General features: G+C 43.4%; 1 protein-coding gene across 1 annotated transcript in view; it reads right to left on the reverse strand.

The window, feature by feature from the left end:
* Positions 1 to 4,080: 4,080 nt before the first annotated feature.
* Plekha8 (pleckstrin homology domain containing A8) overlaps positions 4,081 to 12,399 on the reverse strand; it is a 46,562-nt gene continuing 38,243 nt past the window's right edge. Inside the window, exons 13-14 of the mRNA XM_028758363.1 lie at positions 10,692 to 10,753; positions 4,081 to 4,330 (exon numbers count right to left, since the gene is read on the reverse strand). Coding sequence (XP_028614196.1) covers positions 4,133 to 4,330; positions 10,692 to 10,753 — 260 coding nt within the window. The 3' untranslated portion in view covers positions 4,081 to 4,132. The remainder of the gene's footprint in view (positions 4,331 to 10,691; positions 10,754 to 12,399) is intronic.

Raw genomic sequence — 12,399 nt, forward strand, 5'->3', positions numbered from 1 at the left:
ACGGCTGATGGAACCACCCACTCCAGGGCGAGGGACCGCCTTGCCCAGGGTGTGTGTACAGGGAGGATACTGATCATACTTTCTATACGACATTTAAAACAAGCAGGATGTCCCCATACAGCTCCACTTTTCACCCTAAAGAAGTGACTCAAGGATTCACAATGTACATGAATTCTGAAAACTTTGCATTGCAGAGTAGTGGCATTTTTTTCCTTTCCATTAAAGGCTATATATAGACAATGGAGAAGAGAGATCAATGCGACATCTACACCAGTGGCATGCCAGTGACTGGGGAATCATGCCCTAGTTTCCAAATGCAGCTGTGCAGCAGGAAATCATGCAATGGTCTGTGGATGGGGAGAATCCACAGGGAGGAGCCAGTGTGCAGTGAAGGACCCTGGACTAATGCAATACATCTACAACCTTGTCATGGGTAAAGTCTTTAAATGCTGTTAGACAGCTAGTGGATATTTATGTCATTATTGTGTGACTCTGAGTAAGCTACTGCAGGTTACAAAGGGTCACGTGGAAGTAGAACACATTTGTCAATAAAGCACTTTATGTGCATGTCACAGGATGGGTCTAATGCACACACCCATGTAGACTGTACAGTGTCACAAAGCATCCCAGGTCTGGCTCTCCATGCTCAAATGCATTAGACCATCAATCAAAGTGATGAAGTTACTCAGAACTTCCACATGCAGACAGCTTCGAATTTAAAACTCATTGAAAATGAGATGAAGGATAAGGGTGGGGATGGGAACTGTTGTAAGCCTGTGACTAAGTCAGAAGCAGTGGTCTGAACGGATGATTCAGAAACACAACATGACATAGCCCTGTGCGTGAAGGACATAGTGGCCTAGTAGGAAATACATTTTAAAAAAAGTTCTCCAGAAATTCTCCAAAATGCCTTGTATTGCATGCAACCCTCTGACTTCTCTGTTGCTTTGTCTGAAATCTCTACACACACACACACACACACACACACACACACACACACACACACACACACAACCTTTACAGCTGGACTAGTTTTCTTTAGAGTTCTTCAGCTAAGGTGCCCTGTATTTATGGACCTCACTCTCTACTTGCACCTGAAAGCACTCGCAGACAGACGTGACTGCACTAACTGTACACGGAACAATCAAAGTCAAGGACGTGCTTTCCTGGGGCACTCAGCTCTCCCATGCTGACTTTCCCCTACCTTACAGGTACAAACGTGAACATGGCGTCTGCCCTGCGCGATGGCATTTTGGCTAGGTACATAACAGATCCTGGACCAGGTAGACTGCTGCTGCTGCAGAAGGGGAGACAAGAGCTGGGAGAGGAAATCACTGGCAAGCGGGGGTGAGTGGGGGTGGGTTGAGGGGTGTCACTGCTAGCAATGCTCAGTAGCAGAGAAGAGAAAAGCTGCAAGGCTGAAAGAGGGAGCGCAAATGTTTCCCACTGTGGGGACACTGGGGGATGCTTTCATGCTTAGCATGATCTGGACATAGTAACAAGCCACTACATCCCTACAATGCCTTTCTGGCCTCCCTTCTGGGCTGTGTCAAGAGCTGTCAACTCTGCCTCAGTTACAAGACGGTTTTTTCCCTTAAAGATATTCCTTCAAGTCAGCATCTGTCAGTAGGTTTTAGTTTTAATCAGATCTATTTTCAAAAGACATAAGGCTCATCACAGTTAAAAAGCCTTTGTCCAGTTCACCACACACACTGACGGCAGCCCGTGTGGAGCCAAGCTTCATGGGGTCAGGGTGAAAGGCAGACCGACACTCTGTAAGTGGTCGGCCAGTGCTTCTTAGTCAATTCTGCTGCTCTCCAGGAAGACACGTTCCCTAGTCTCAAGATTGTGCTAGGAATATAATCCAAAAACTCTTAGCAATGAAGAGAAGGTAAGCATTCTGTCAACAAACCAGTTCCTCATCTGTCAAGGTGAGGGTGGCTTAGGAATACCAGGGCTCTTGGGAGGGCTCCAGGGAGCACTTTCAGGTTCTTTTTCTCATTTCTTAGAAAGTAACTGAAAATCAGACCAAAAAAAAAAAAGCTTTAAATAAAATGAGAAACAAAGAACTACTAATTCAGGTGGAATGAACTTACAAACTCAGACTGCCCTGCAAGGCAGCTCTCCTGTGTGCACTTAGGGCCTTAGTGAGCACCTGGATCAAGATGTCCTCAGAGTGCCATCCCCTAGACTCTAGAGACCAGAGGCACCTGCAGCTGTGTATCACAGCCATGCTTAATGGCAATTTCCTGGTAGCATAGCCCACCAATGGCACATGGCCCAAAGCACCCACCCTCAGAGACAAGCAGGCTGGCTACTTTTCTTTTTCTGACTTAAGAGGGTATGTCAAGGGCAGGAGGTCTAAGTTATGCCCTAGCCCCAGCCCCCATTTCCATTAGCCAGAGAAGAGGGTCCATATGAAACTCTCGTAAGAGCAAAGTAGCATAGTGCAAGTAAGTTCAGTCCACTCCCCCCTTTCCTAAGTTTAATTTTTAGAACTTCTCATGTTGGCAAAATGGTTGCTTGGCTTAAAATTTTATTAAAAGTGCTTTAAGAGGCAAGGTCTTGCTATGTTGTTCAGGTTAACCTCTAAATTCTGGGCTCAAATAATACTTCACCCTCATACTTTTGACTAGCTGGGACTGCAGGTACCTCTGAGGCCCACTCTACTGCTGTACTATTTGAGTAAATACCCACTTGTTTAAAGACAGACAAAAGACAAAATCAGTGCCTTTCCTGCAAAGTTCTTTGCAGAGCCCTAGTGTATCCAGCAACAAAAGCAGTGTGCACAGCCACTCCCTTTACCTGTGCCTGGCTAAGGCTCACTTTCTTTAGGGGACTACGCATGCTGGAGCGGCTCTTCTTATCCCCTCTACTGGGGCAGCCATGCATGGCATCTTCCCTATGCACTCTAGGCAGCTGGGTCCATTTCTGGGAGACAGGGTATCTTGTCACTCTTACAGAAGAACGCCACAAGCTGTTCCCCCAGCTGCCGGTCTACTCACTCTCCATTGAACCACGTGACTGGAATGACGGCCCCTTCCTCTGGAAGGAGGGTGCTTTATTTGGTTTTAAAGAAGACTGGGAATTCTATAAACTAGAATTCGAATGGGAATTTGACTCTTCAGCCTTGTATACTTGAGTGTTACCTAGGAACACTCAAGAAGGTTACCCACAGGGACATTCCTGTTTTCCCTTTAGATCTAGGTTCTTCAGGTGTGTCCTAGGACTATGTTCTTTGGAACAGCATGTCATGTGACTTTAATACTAGATAACATTTGGAAGCTACCTGGCTTTTTTGCTGAAGAGTTAATGAAACAGGTAGAATAAATAAATAAATAAAAATAAAATCACCAGAAACAAGTTACTTCATGAGCGTGAGCAGCCCTCCCCGTTGTGAGCTTTACTTGTGAAGTGGGATTAAATACCCTCTTTAAAGTTGCTGTTTTGCTATGATGTCCAATTCAGATAACACACAGGAAATGTGTATTGGCAAAGAGTGGCATGTGTCACGAAAATGACTTACCCCACCTTTCTACTCTGTTGTCAGGCATGGGTTGAGGTCATCCTCCTGAGCCACTGTCCCACCTGACAATAGGCAGACATGGTGTCCTTGTTAGTGTTTTCCATAGCTGCTCAATGTCTTCACTACACAGCCTTCCCATCAGCAGAGCAACGGAGACACAGCAAGTCCTCCAACAAAGGGGCCGATACTCCCTCCGGAGCCCAGCCAACTGCTAAGCTCTTTAAACACGGGCTTTGTACTACAGCCCTGCATACCGCTTGGGTTTGGGTGGCCCGTTAAAACTAGTAACTGACACAGAACAATACAAGTGCGATCCCAACAACTTCATCTGTCAGTTTTGCTCTTACTGCCTGCTCTTCAAGTCTGGGACAGCGGTGATCTGGTTTCCAGTAGGCCTGCTGAAACATTTAGCACCTTGATTTTTAAACACATGAAACACAGATGCATTAAAACAATTCTAAATAAAAGCACTAGGACGTCCTCATGTCCATGTCTCCAAGGAAAGGCGCTGGAGAGTGTCAACGCTCTTGCTGGGAATTAACGAGGGCAACACAGCACGTTAGCAGACTTTATTCCCTGAAGTTAGGAGGTGCTGTCCTGTGGCTGTCACACCACCTCGTCAGATTCCAGCCCATGGATCTCATATAACGTGTCCAGAATGGCCAGCTGCTTTTCCATAGCGGGGAGGTAAAGGCTGAGGTCCCTCTGCATCCCAGCACTGAAAGCTTCCTTCTGGTGGTCGCCTTCTTTTATGGTTAGCGCAGCCACAAAGTCCTCATACGATGGCGCTGCCCTCAGTGCTAACTGCAAAAGAGTTACTTGTGAGGATCTGCAACACAACTGTCTCTTGTACACTTACCCTTACAGACAGACAGACACGTGTGTGTGCACACATACACACACACACACACACACACACACACACACACACACAGACACAGAGAAAGAGAGAGAGGGTGGGGGAGAAGGAGAGGGGAAGGGGGAAAGGAGAGGGGAAGGACATGCTGAGGAACACAAGGGCATACAAATATGAATGCCCTTCTAACTGTAGTTCACAGATTGCTTAAAATTATGTTCTAAGCACCAAATCAAGTAACTTCAAGACTAGAAAAGGCAGGGGTCTACATGGGCCAATTTAATAATGAACAATGCCACCAAGTCAGGAACTACTAAGAAGCAAGCTTTAGAGAAAAGCCCCCTTCTCGTCGGTAGGCTCCAGGGTCCTCAGATCCTGTCAATCAGTATGTACACCTGTCTGACAGCACACGTCTGTCTGGCTTTCTGGTACCTCTATTCACATCTCACTGGCAAACAACGTTTCACACGTCTTCATGGCTTCTATTATTTCTCAACATGGATAATATTTTCTCTAAGCCCTTATGTTTTCTAACAAGGAAGAGAACAAGTAATGGTAATACTGATAACCTGACAGGATCTAGACTTAGGAGATAGATGTCTTGGCATGTCTATGAGAAAGTTTCTAGATTGGCTGACTGGGATAGGAGGAACTACCATATATGTTGATGGCATTATTCCATGGCCTCGAGTCCTGGACTGAGGAAAAAGAAGAAAATGAGCCTGCAGCAAACCCAGCTCTCTTAGTTACTGACGATGGGTGCAGTGTGACCAGCTGCCTCCAGCTCCAGTTGCTAAGATGGACTGTACCCTCAACATCTAAGCCAAAATAAATCCTATTTTAAAAATTGCTGTTGTTGGATATTTTGTTGTAGCAATGCTAAAAATAATGAATACAGAAAACTCGTACCAGGAATGGCATTGCTACTTGATGAAACTGACCTCTTGTTTACTGGATCTTTGGAACTGGTTCCCAGAAGAGTTTGAAACTTCAGGCTAGAAAAGCCTTAGGAGGTTGTAAGCAGAGCTAAGTGGATTGTTCTAGTGGGTGCTGGGAAGATTAGAATGCCAAGAACAATGTTGGAACAATGTTGGAAATGCGTTTCAGAGGGAAATCAACTCTACTGGGAACTGGATTAGAGGCCATTCACGTTATATCCTGGAAAATCATCTGGCTGCATTCTGCTAGTGCTGAGACTCCCAGTGAGGCTGAATTCAAAGGCAATGGGCTAATTTCATTGGCAGGGAAAATCTCCCATAGAACAGCATCCAGGCTGTGGCAAGCTCTGATCCAGTTCTACAATCAGAAAACAAAAGGGAGCAGACACGTGCTATATGTCATAGAGAAAAAATTCAGAGTTGTAGAGAAGGGTAGTACTGAGAAAGCAGCTAGAATATTACAGAGATTAACACCATTAAAAAGAAATCTGAGACAAGAGGAAGGGTGCCCGAAGGAAAATCATACCAAAAAACCGCTCTATATTGTGTAAATACAATTCATTTTAAAGGAGACCCTGAATTGAGACTCTCACTAAGGAAGTTCTCTGGCAAACAACTACCATGCAATTGGGTACTGGGTGGCCAGGCTCCATCTTGTTGCTGACAGCAGAAGTTGGCAACACTGCCCATGTGTTACTGGCTTTACAGCCATGATGGACACAGAATGAGGGAGTCATAGAGGCTTGACTGAGATTCCAGATGGCCTTGGAGCCGAGTTTTGTGAGACTGGATTCCTTGTAAGGAGGCCTTGAGAAACTGTTGCATTACGGCATAAAGCTGCAAATGCAAAGCCAAGTTGCAAAAGAGAACTCAGGATATTAGAGACGCCAGGACTGCAAGATATCTACTGAAAGTTGGAGGTATGGCTTAGAGGTGGCTTGAGAGAGGGTCCATGCATTAGGCAGCAGAGCTGCAGGAACAGGGCTGCCCAAGCACACGGGAATGCAATGGTTCTGTCATGCACTCTAGATGTTCCATGTGGAGCTGGAGAATTTGGGGTTCTCCCACTGGGTTTTGGCCTTACTTTGGTCTGATATTCCCTTGTTATGTCCCAACTCTTCTCTTCTGAATTGTAATGTTTACTCTGTGCCCTACTTTTTATGTTGAAAGTATGTAACTTGGTTTTTTATTTTATACAGTCTCAAAGTTAAAGAGATTTTCTGAGTCTCAGAAGAGACTCTCAACTTATACTTTTGAACAGTTTTGGAACTGTTAAAGACAACAAAATGAGGACTTTTGAAGTTGGACCAAGTGCATCTTGCATGATGAAACGGCCAGGAGCCTATGGCAAAAAGGGTAGACTTATGATGGTGATATTGTTAACCTGTCAGGATCTAGAATCACTAAGGGGACAACCTTATGGACACATCTGTGAGTGCATTTCAAACTTGGGTGAGAGACCCACAGTCAACATGACTTGCACTACTGTATGGACGGGGGACTTAGTCTGACTAAAAGAAGAAAGCAGCAGACCCATCACTCTGCTTCTGACTGCGGATGCAATGTGGGCAACTGCTTAAGTTCCTCCTGCCTGGTCCTCTGTCATGATGGATGCTGGGAGCCCAGATAAGCTTTCCTTCCTCAAACTGCTTTTGTCAGGTGACAGGTAACTAACACACAGATAATGTTCTTGTTTGCTTCTATACTGACATTTTAATCATAATTTATGAGAACCATGCATAGTTTCTATCTTTATTCTTGTATGAACATTTTAAGTCTCAGGAACACGTAGGCTAGAACTGAAACCTAGGATAACTCTGTGCTTCTCAACCATCTCTTCTGGGTAGAAGACTTCCTATGATCCTTCCTCATCTCCCACTGCAGTGTGGCTAGTCTGGTTTACAAGCCTGTCAACATTTCTCTTCTGAGTATCACCAGGCTGGCTCTCCTCAGACAGCAGAGAACCCTATATTCTGAAAGCCTTTGAGCATCCATCCTCGTTTGTGAAGTAGAGTGGCTTGGATCTTCGCAGCTCAGATTGTTCACATACTCATTTGAAGACTTTCAGCAAAGTGCTTAGGTTCTTAGAACCTCACCTTCCTCAAGCATAGATGGTAGATAAACTTTGTTTTTATTTTAAAGATGAAGATCATATAAATGTTTTACCCAAAGCCTGGCACATAATAAACATACAGAAGATAGTGTAAGTATAAAGGAAAGAGAGAAAAAAATGAAAATAAGGCAGTTAGTTATTCAGTACTTTAGGAAAAGAGAGGCAAGACCAGGGATGAGCTCAACTCTCCAATCTGGCTGAAGAGGAAAGCAGGAAGGTCAAGTGACAGCTGGGTATCAACAAGCTGGTGGCAGAGCCTTTGCTGGCATTTGTTCAGATGTGCCGTGTTTGAGAATAAAGGTTCACTACTTGGCTGGCAAATGAGTCACATTCCAGGGATGGAAAGATGTTTCCTCTGAACCACTGGGACTGACTAGTTGGCACATTAGAAAACACAATGTGCCTTCCGAAGTCTGGATGACCTGGGGAGTAACTGAGGTCGCAAGGCCAGTGAGACTACACACTTAACTCATTTATAGACAGAGCTGAGGCAAAAGGCTCGAAAGCATAGCTTTCCTAAATACCAAAATCATCAAACACTGGACACTGTCCAAGACCACCAACGACTAAAGATGGGTTATCTCCCTCTGTGTCTCACAACTCTGTCTATAACAGGGAAAATAAGAGTAATTTCAGTGTTAGGAGAGCAATAACTTTATGTCTCTCAGAATGTATAGTGTATGATAAATATGCTAAACTGTATCCTGTAAATGCAATGTGTGGTGTCTGATAGGTAATTCTTTCAGCAATCTATTTTAGGGAAATAAGACTTTCAGTAAAATAATGTATATGAACAGATGCTGTTCCACTGCTAAGAACAGACTCATAGGTGGCTTGTACTTCTTACAGAGGATTAAGCAAACTGTGGGATGCATCATGCAGCCAGTATTTTTTCTCAGACTCTCATGATAGTAAAATGGTCATAACAGGGATTGGAGCAACAGTGGTTGTCTGGCAACTGAGGCTGAAGGCTTGATCCTCAGTACCACAAACAACAAGTCGTCACAGAATCGATTAACAAAGACTACAGAATTATGCTGTAAACTAAATGTAAAAAGTATGAATTTCTGGCTATTATAAATAAGGCTGCTATGAAAATAGTGGAACATATGTCTTTGTTATATGTTAGAGCATCTTCTGGGTATATGCCCAGGAGTGGTATAGCTGGGAGCTCCCATGTGGGTCTAGGAATCAAACCCTGGTCCTCTTGAAAGGCTGCTAGTGTTCTTAACCATTGAACCATCTCTGCAGTCCATGGTTAATGAACTCTAATAATCTGAACATTTGCACAAAATGTCCTGTTTACCCTTCACTCCAGGGGTTCCTTCAGTGATTACATTTTACTGTAGTTTCTTCCTCAGCAGAATACACATTTTAATTCTTAGCCACTTCCAGATGTCCTTCAACAGAGGAATGGATTCAAAAAATGTGGTACATTTACACAATGGAGTATTACTCAGCTATTAAAAACAATGAATTTGAGAAATTCTTAGGTAAATGGATGGAACTAGAAAATATCATCCTGAGTGAGGTAACCCAATCACAAAAGAACACACATGGTATTCACTTACTAATAAGTGGATATTAGCCCAAAAGCTTGAAATACCCAAGATTCAACTCACAGACCACATGAAGCTCATGAAGAAGGAAGACCAAGTGGGGGTGCTTCAGTCCTTCTTAGAAGAAGTAACAAAATACTCATGGGAGCAAAAATGGAGACAAAGTGTGGGACAGAAACTGAAGGAGGGGCTGTCTGGAGATTGCTCCAACTGGATATCCATCCCATGTGCAGTCACCAAAGGCAGATGCTGATGTGGATGCCAGGAAGTGCATGCTGACAGGAGCCTGATATAGCTGTGTCCTTAGAGGTCTGCCAGAGGCAGATGTTCACAGCTATTCACTGAACTGATCAAGGGGTCCCCAATGAAGGAGTTAGAGTGAAGACTGAAGGAGCTGAAAGGGTTTGCGGCCCCATGAGGAGAGCAACAATACCAACCAACCAGAGCTCCCAGGGTCTAAGCCACCAGCCTGGGAGCACATAGGGAGGCATCCATGGCTCCAGCTGTATATGTAAGGGAGGATGGCCCTGTCGGGCATAGGTGGGAGAGGAGATCCTTAGTTCCATGAAGGCTGGACGCTGTGTATGGGAGAATTTAAGGGTGGGGAGGTGGGATTAGGGGGTTAGGTATGAGTACATCCGCAGAGAAGCAGGAGGAGGGGTGATGGGATAGGGGGTTCCTGGGTGTGTGGGGGGGGTAGGGTAAGGGGATAACATCTGAAATGTAAATAAAATATCCAATAAAAATATGAATTTACATGATAACTATATATACACCATAAACATGTGGGTATACAAAGAAAACATGTATAAACAGACCTATATATTTAAAGAAATATATAAACTAGGTCAGTATTTGAAAGATTTGATTAAAATGTATTTTTAAAAGCTAAGAAGGTAAAGGAAAATGCCAGGAAGGAAGAAATGCCAGGTACCAGGCAAACACATGCATACAAATGTCTAATATCTCCATTGTTATAACAACTGTTTAAGAAGAGATTACTAACCCTGCCTGGTGACACATACCCACACAGTTAGTATTTGAAGATAAAACTCAACTAAAAACAAAACAAAACAAAAACAAAAACCCCAAACCCTGAACTAAGAGCTGAGCATCAAGTTGAAGAGCGGCAGAGGAGCCGTTCGCTGAAACTCATCTCTGGACTTCATCTCTCCTCGGCGGTATCTGAGACCACAGCCTACCCAGCCCTCTCTGTTTGTTTTCTCTTCGGACAACCACTTCAGAGGCACAACTCCAGTGTCACTGAAACGCTCCCACTCATAAGTCTTTGCTAGCTAGTCTTGGTGAGACATTTTTTGTTGCTGACATTTTCACATTTCAAAGCCTATAAACATAAATGAGCTGGTTTTTTTTTTTTTTGGTTTTTGTCTACAAAAATAAAGCAAGCAGAAAGACCACGTAAATCAGTCATTCTCAACCTTCCGAATACCGTGACACTTTAATACAGTTCCACATGTTATGGTGATCCCCAAACACAAAATTATTTCCCTTTCTCCTTCACAACTGTTATGAATTGCAATGTAAATATCTCATATGCAGGATATCTGATATACAACCCCTGTGAAAGGGTGGCTCGATGCTCCCCAGTGGGTCTTGACTCACAGGTTGAGAACCACTGATGGCACAACATAAAGCACCGTGCTGATCATGCAAACTTTAGGGGACAGGACTGACTTACCGCAAAAACCCCTCGAACTACCCAGCCATGGTGCTGCCGTAACGTTTTGCCGTATGCATTATCTTGAACAGAAAGAAAGTTTGTGGATGGTAAGGTGCCAGTGTGACTTGTATAATACACTTGTTTAATACATGCTTGCTACTGGCTTCTTTTCTTTTTTAAAAAAAAAACCCAGAAATTTTCACCTCTATTGGGGTCACTGTATCTGAACTTCAGTTTATCATCACAGTGGAAAAATTTTCATATGTAACACAGTAAGGAGAGAGAAACAGATGTAGAAAATTATCACTAAATACAACTGGAACTATGCAATTAATTTAAAGCATTGTTCTCTGAAATGTAGGCACACTTCTGGGCCAGGCTTAGATACTTCTTTAATTACCCATCTTCCAGTGAGTAAAATAATCTCTACATTCTTGACAATTCTAATAGTCACTCCTGAGATAACAAGCATTTGTCTTGACTCTGTTGGTAACCCTAGATACACAGGATAGAAGCCCCAATCCTTTAAAATGTTATAGAAAAGCAATGTGTAGAATACACACTGACAGTTCCAGCCACTCAGTGAGCCGAGGCAGGAGAGTCACTTGCAAACAAAATGTCTGGACAGGATGCCCTGGAGTTAGTTATAAAGTAACTGTGGAAAACTGTTAATAAAGTCATTCACATGTATTATGCTAAAGACAACTGCCTATTATTTTTGATCCAAGATATTTTAGTGAAATTTTAAAACTTGTATATAATAATTTTAATTTAGAAACTTCCAAGAGCAAAGAATGGCATTTTACGCAAGGAATCCACTTTCTGAAATATTGGGCAACAATCTATAAAAAATTTAAAAGCTGACTTTCCACTATTCCCACAGAATAGATATACTCTTGGAAGCCATTCATCTGTAGCTCGCCATGCACTTTTCTTCACATGTCTCATCTATGTACAGAAAGAACACTGCAGCATGTGTGCACCCTGGCACATGCAAACTCACATACACAAATAAACATTTTTTAAATGTAGTGACTAAAGAAACTAGAAGACTTGGCTAGCACACAACATTCCAGAGAAGTAGTCTCCTTTAGGCTGTATTAGAGTAAGATGAGTCTACGCCTTGTCTGTCCTGGCTGCACAGAGGAGACCATGAGAAGCGTCGGTCCTCAAGGCAGTTCTCACTCACTACCATACGGCATGCTCTAAATCCAGGAGGATTCCTTGGCCTCTAAACGAAATGAGTGAGCTTGACATGGCGCTGCACACCTCTAGTCTGGCCACTCAGGAGGAGGCAGTAGCAGGTGAGCTTCTCTGAGTTCAAGGTCAGCCTGGTCTATACAGTGACAGTCAGGACTACACAGAGAGACTATCTGAAAATATCAAAACTGAAATAAATGACCTCCCACTTCATGAGATGTGTCTGTTCCCCAGAGACTCATTCTAAATTTCTAAATGGAAAGCCTTATCAATTCTCTTTGACTTACTCTTCCATTTACACAGGGATAAAGAAAGACCTAGAGAGGAAGTAACCCTCCCAAGGACAGAAAGCAATGACAAATTGGGACACTTGTATCACATCAAACAATTCTCACAAAAATGTTTATTCTTTGTGAAAAAAATGATAACAAGACTCTGTCTTTTATAGTCTCAAAGCAGATTCCAGAAGACACAGTTTTACACACACACACACACACACACACACACACACACACACACACACACA

The sequence above is a fragment of the Grammomys surdaster genome, unplaced genomic scaffold, assembly GCF_004785775.1.
Source record: "Grammomys surdaster isolate TR1022 unplaced genomic scaffold, NIH_TR_1.0 126197, whole genome shotgun sequence".
NCBI classification, from domain to species: domain Eukaryota; kingdom Metazoa; phylum Chordata; class Mammalia; order Rodentia; family Muridae; genus Grammomys; species Grammomys surdaster.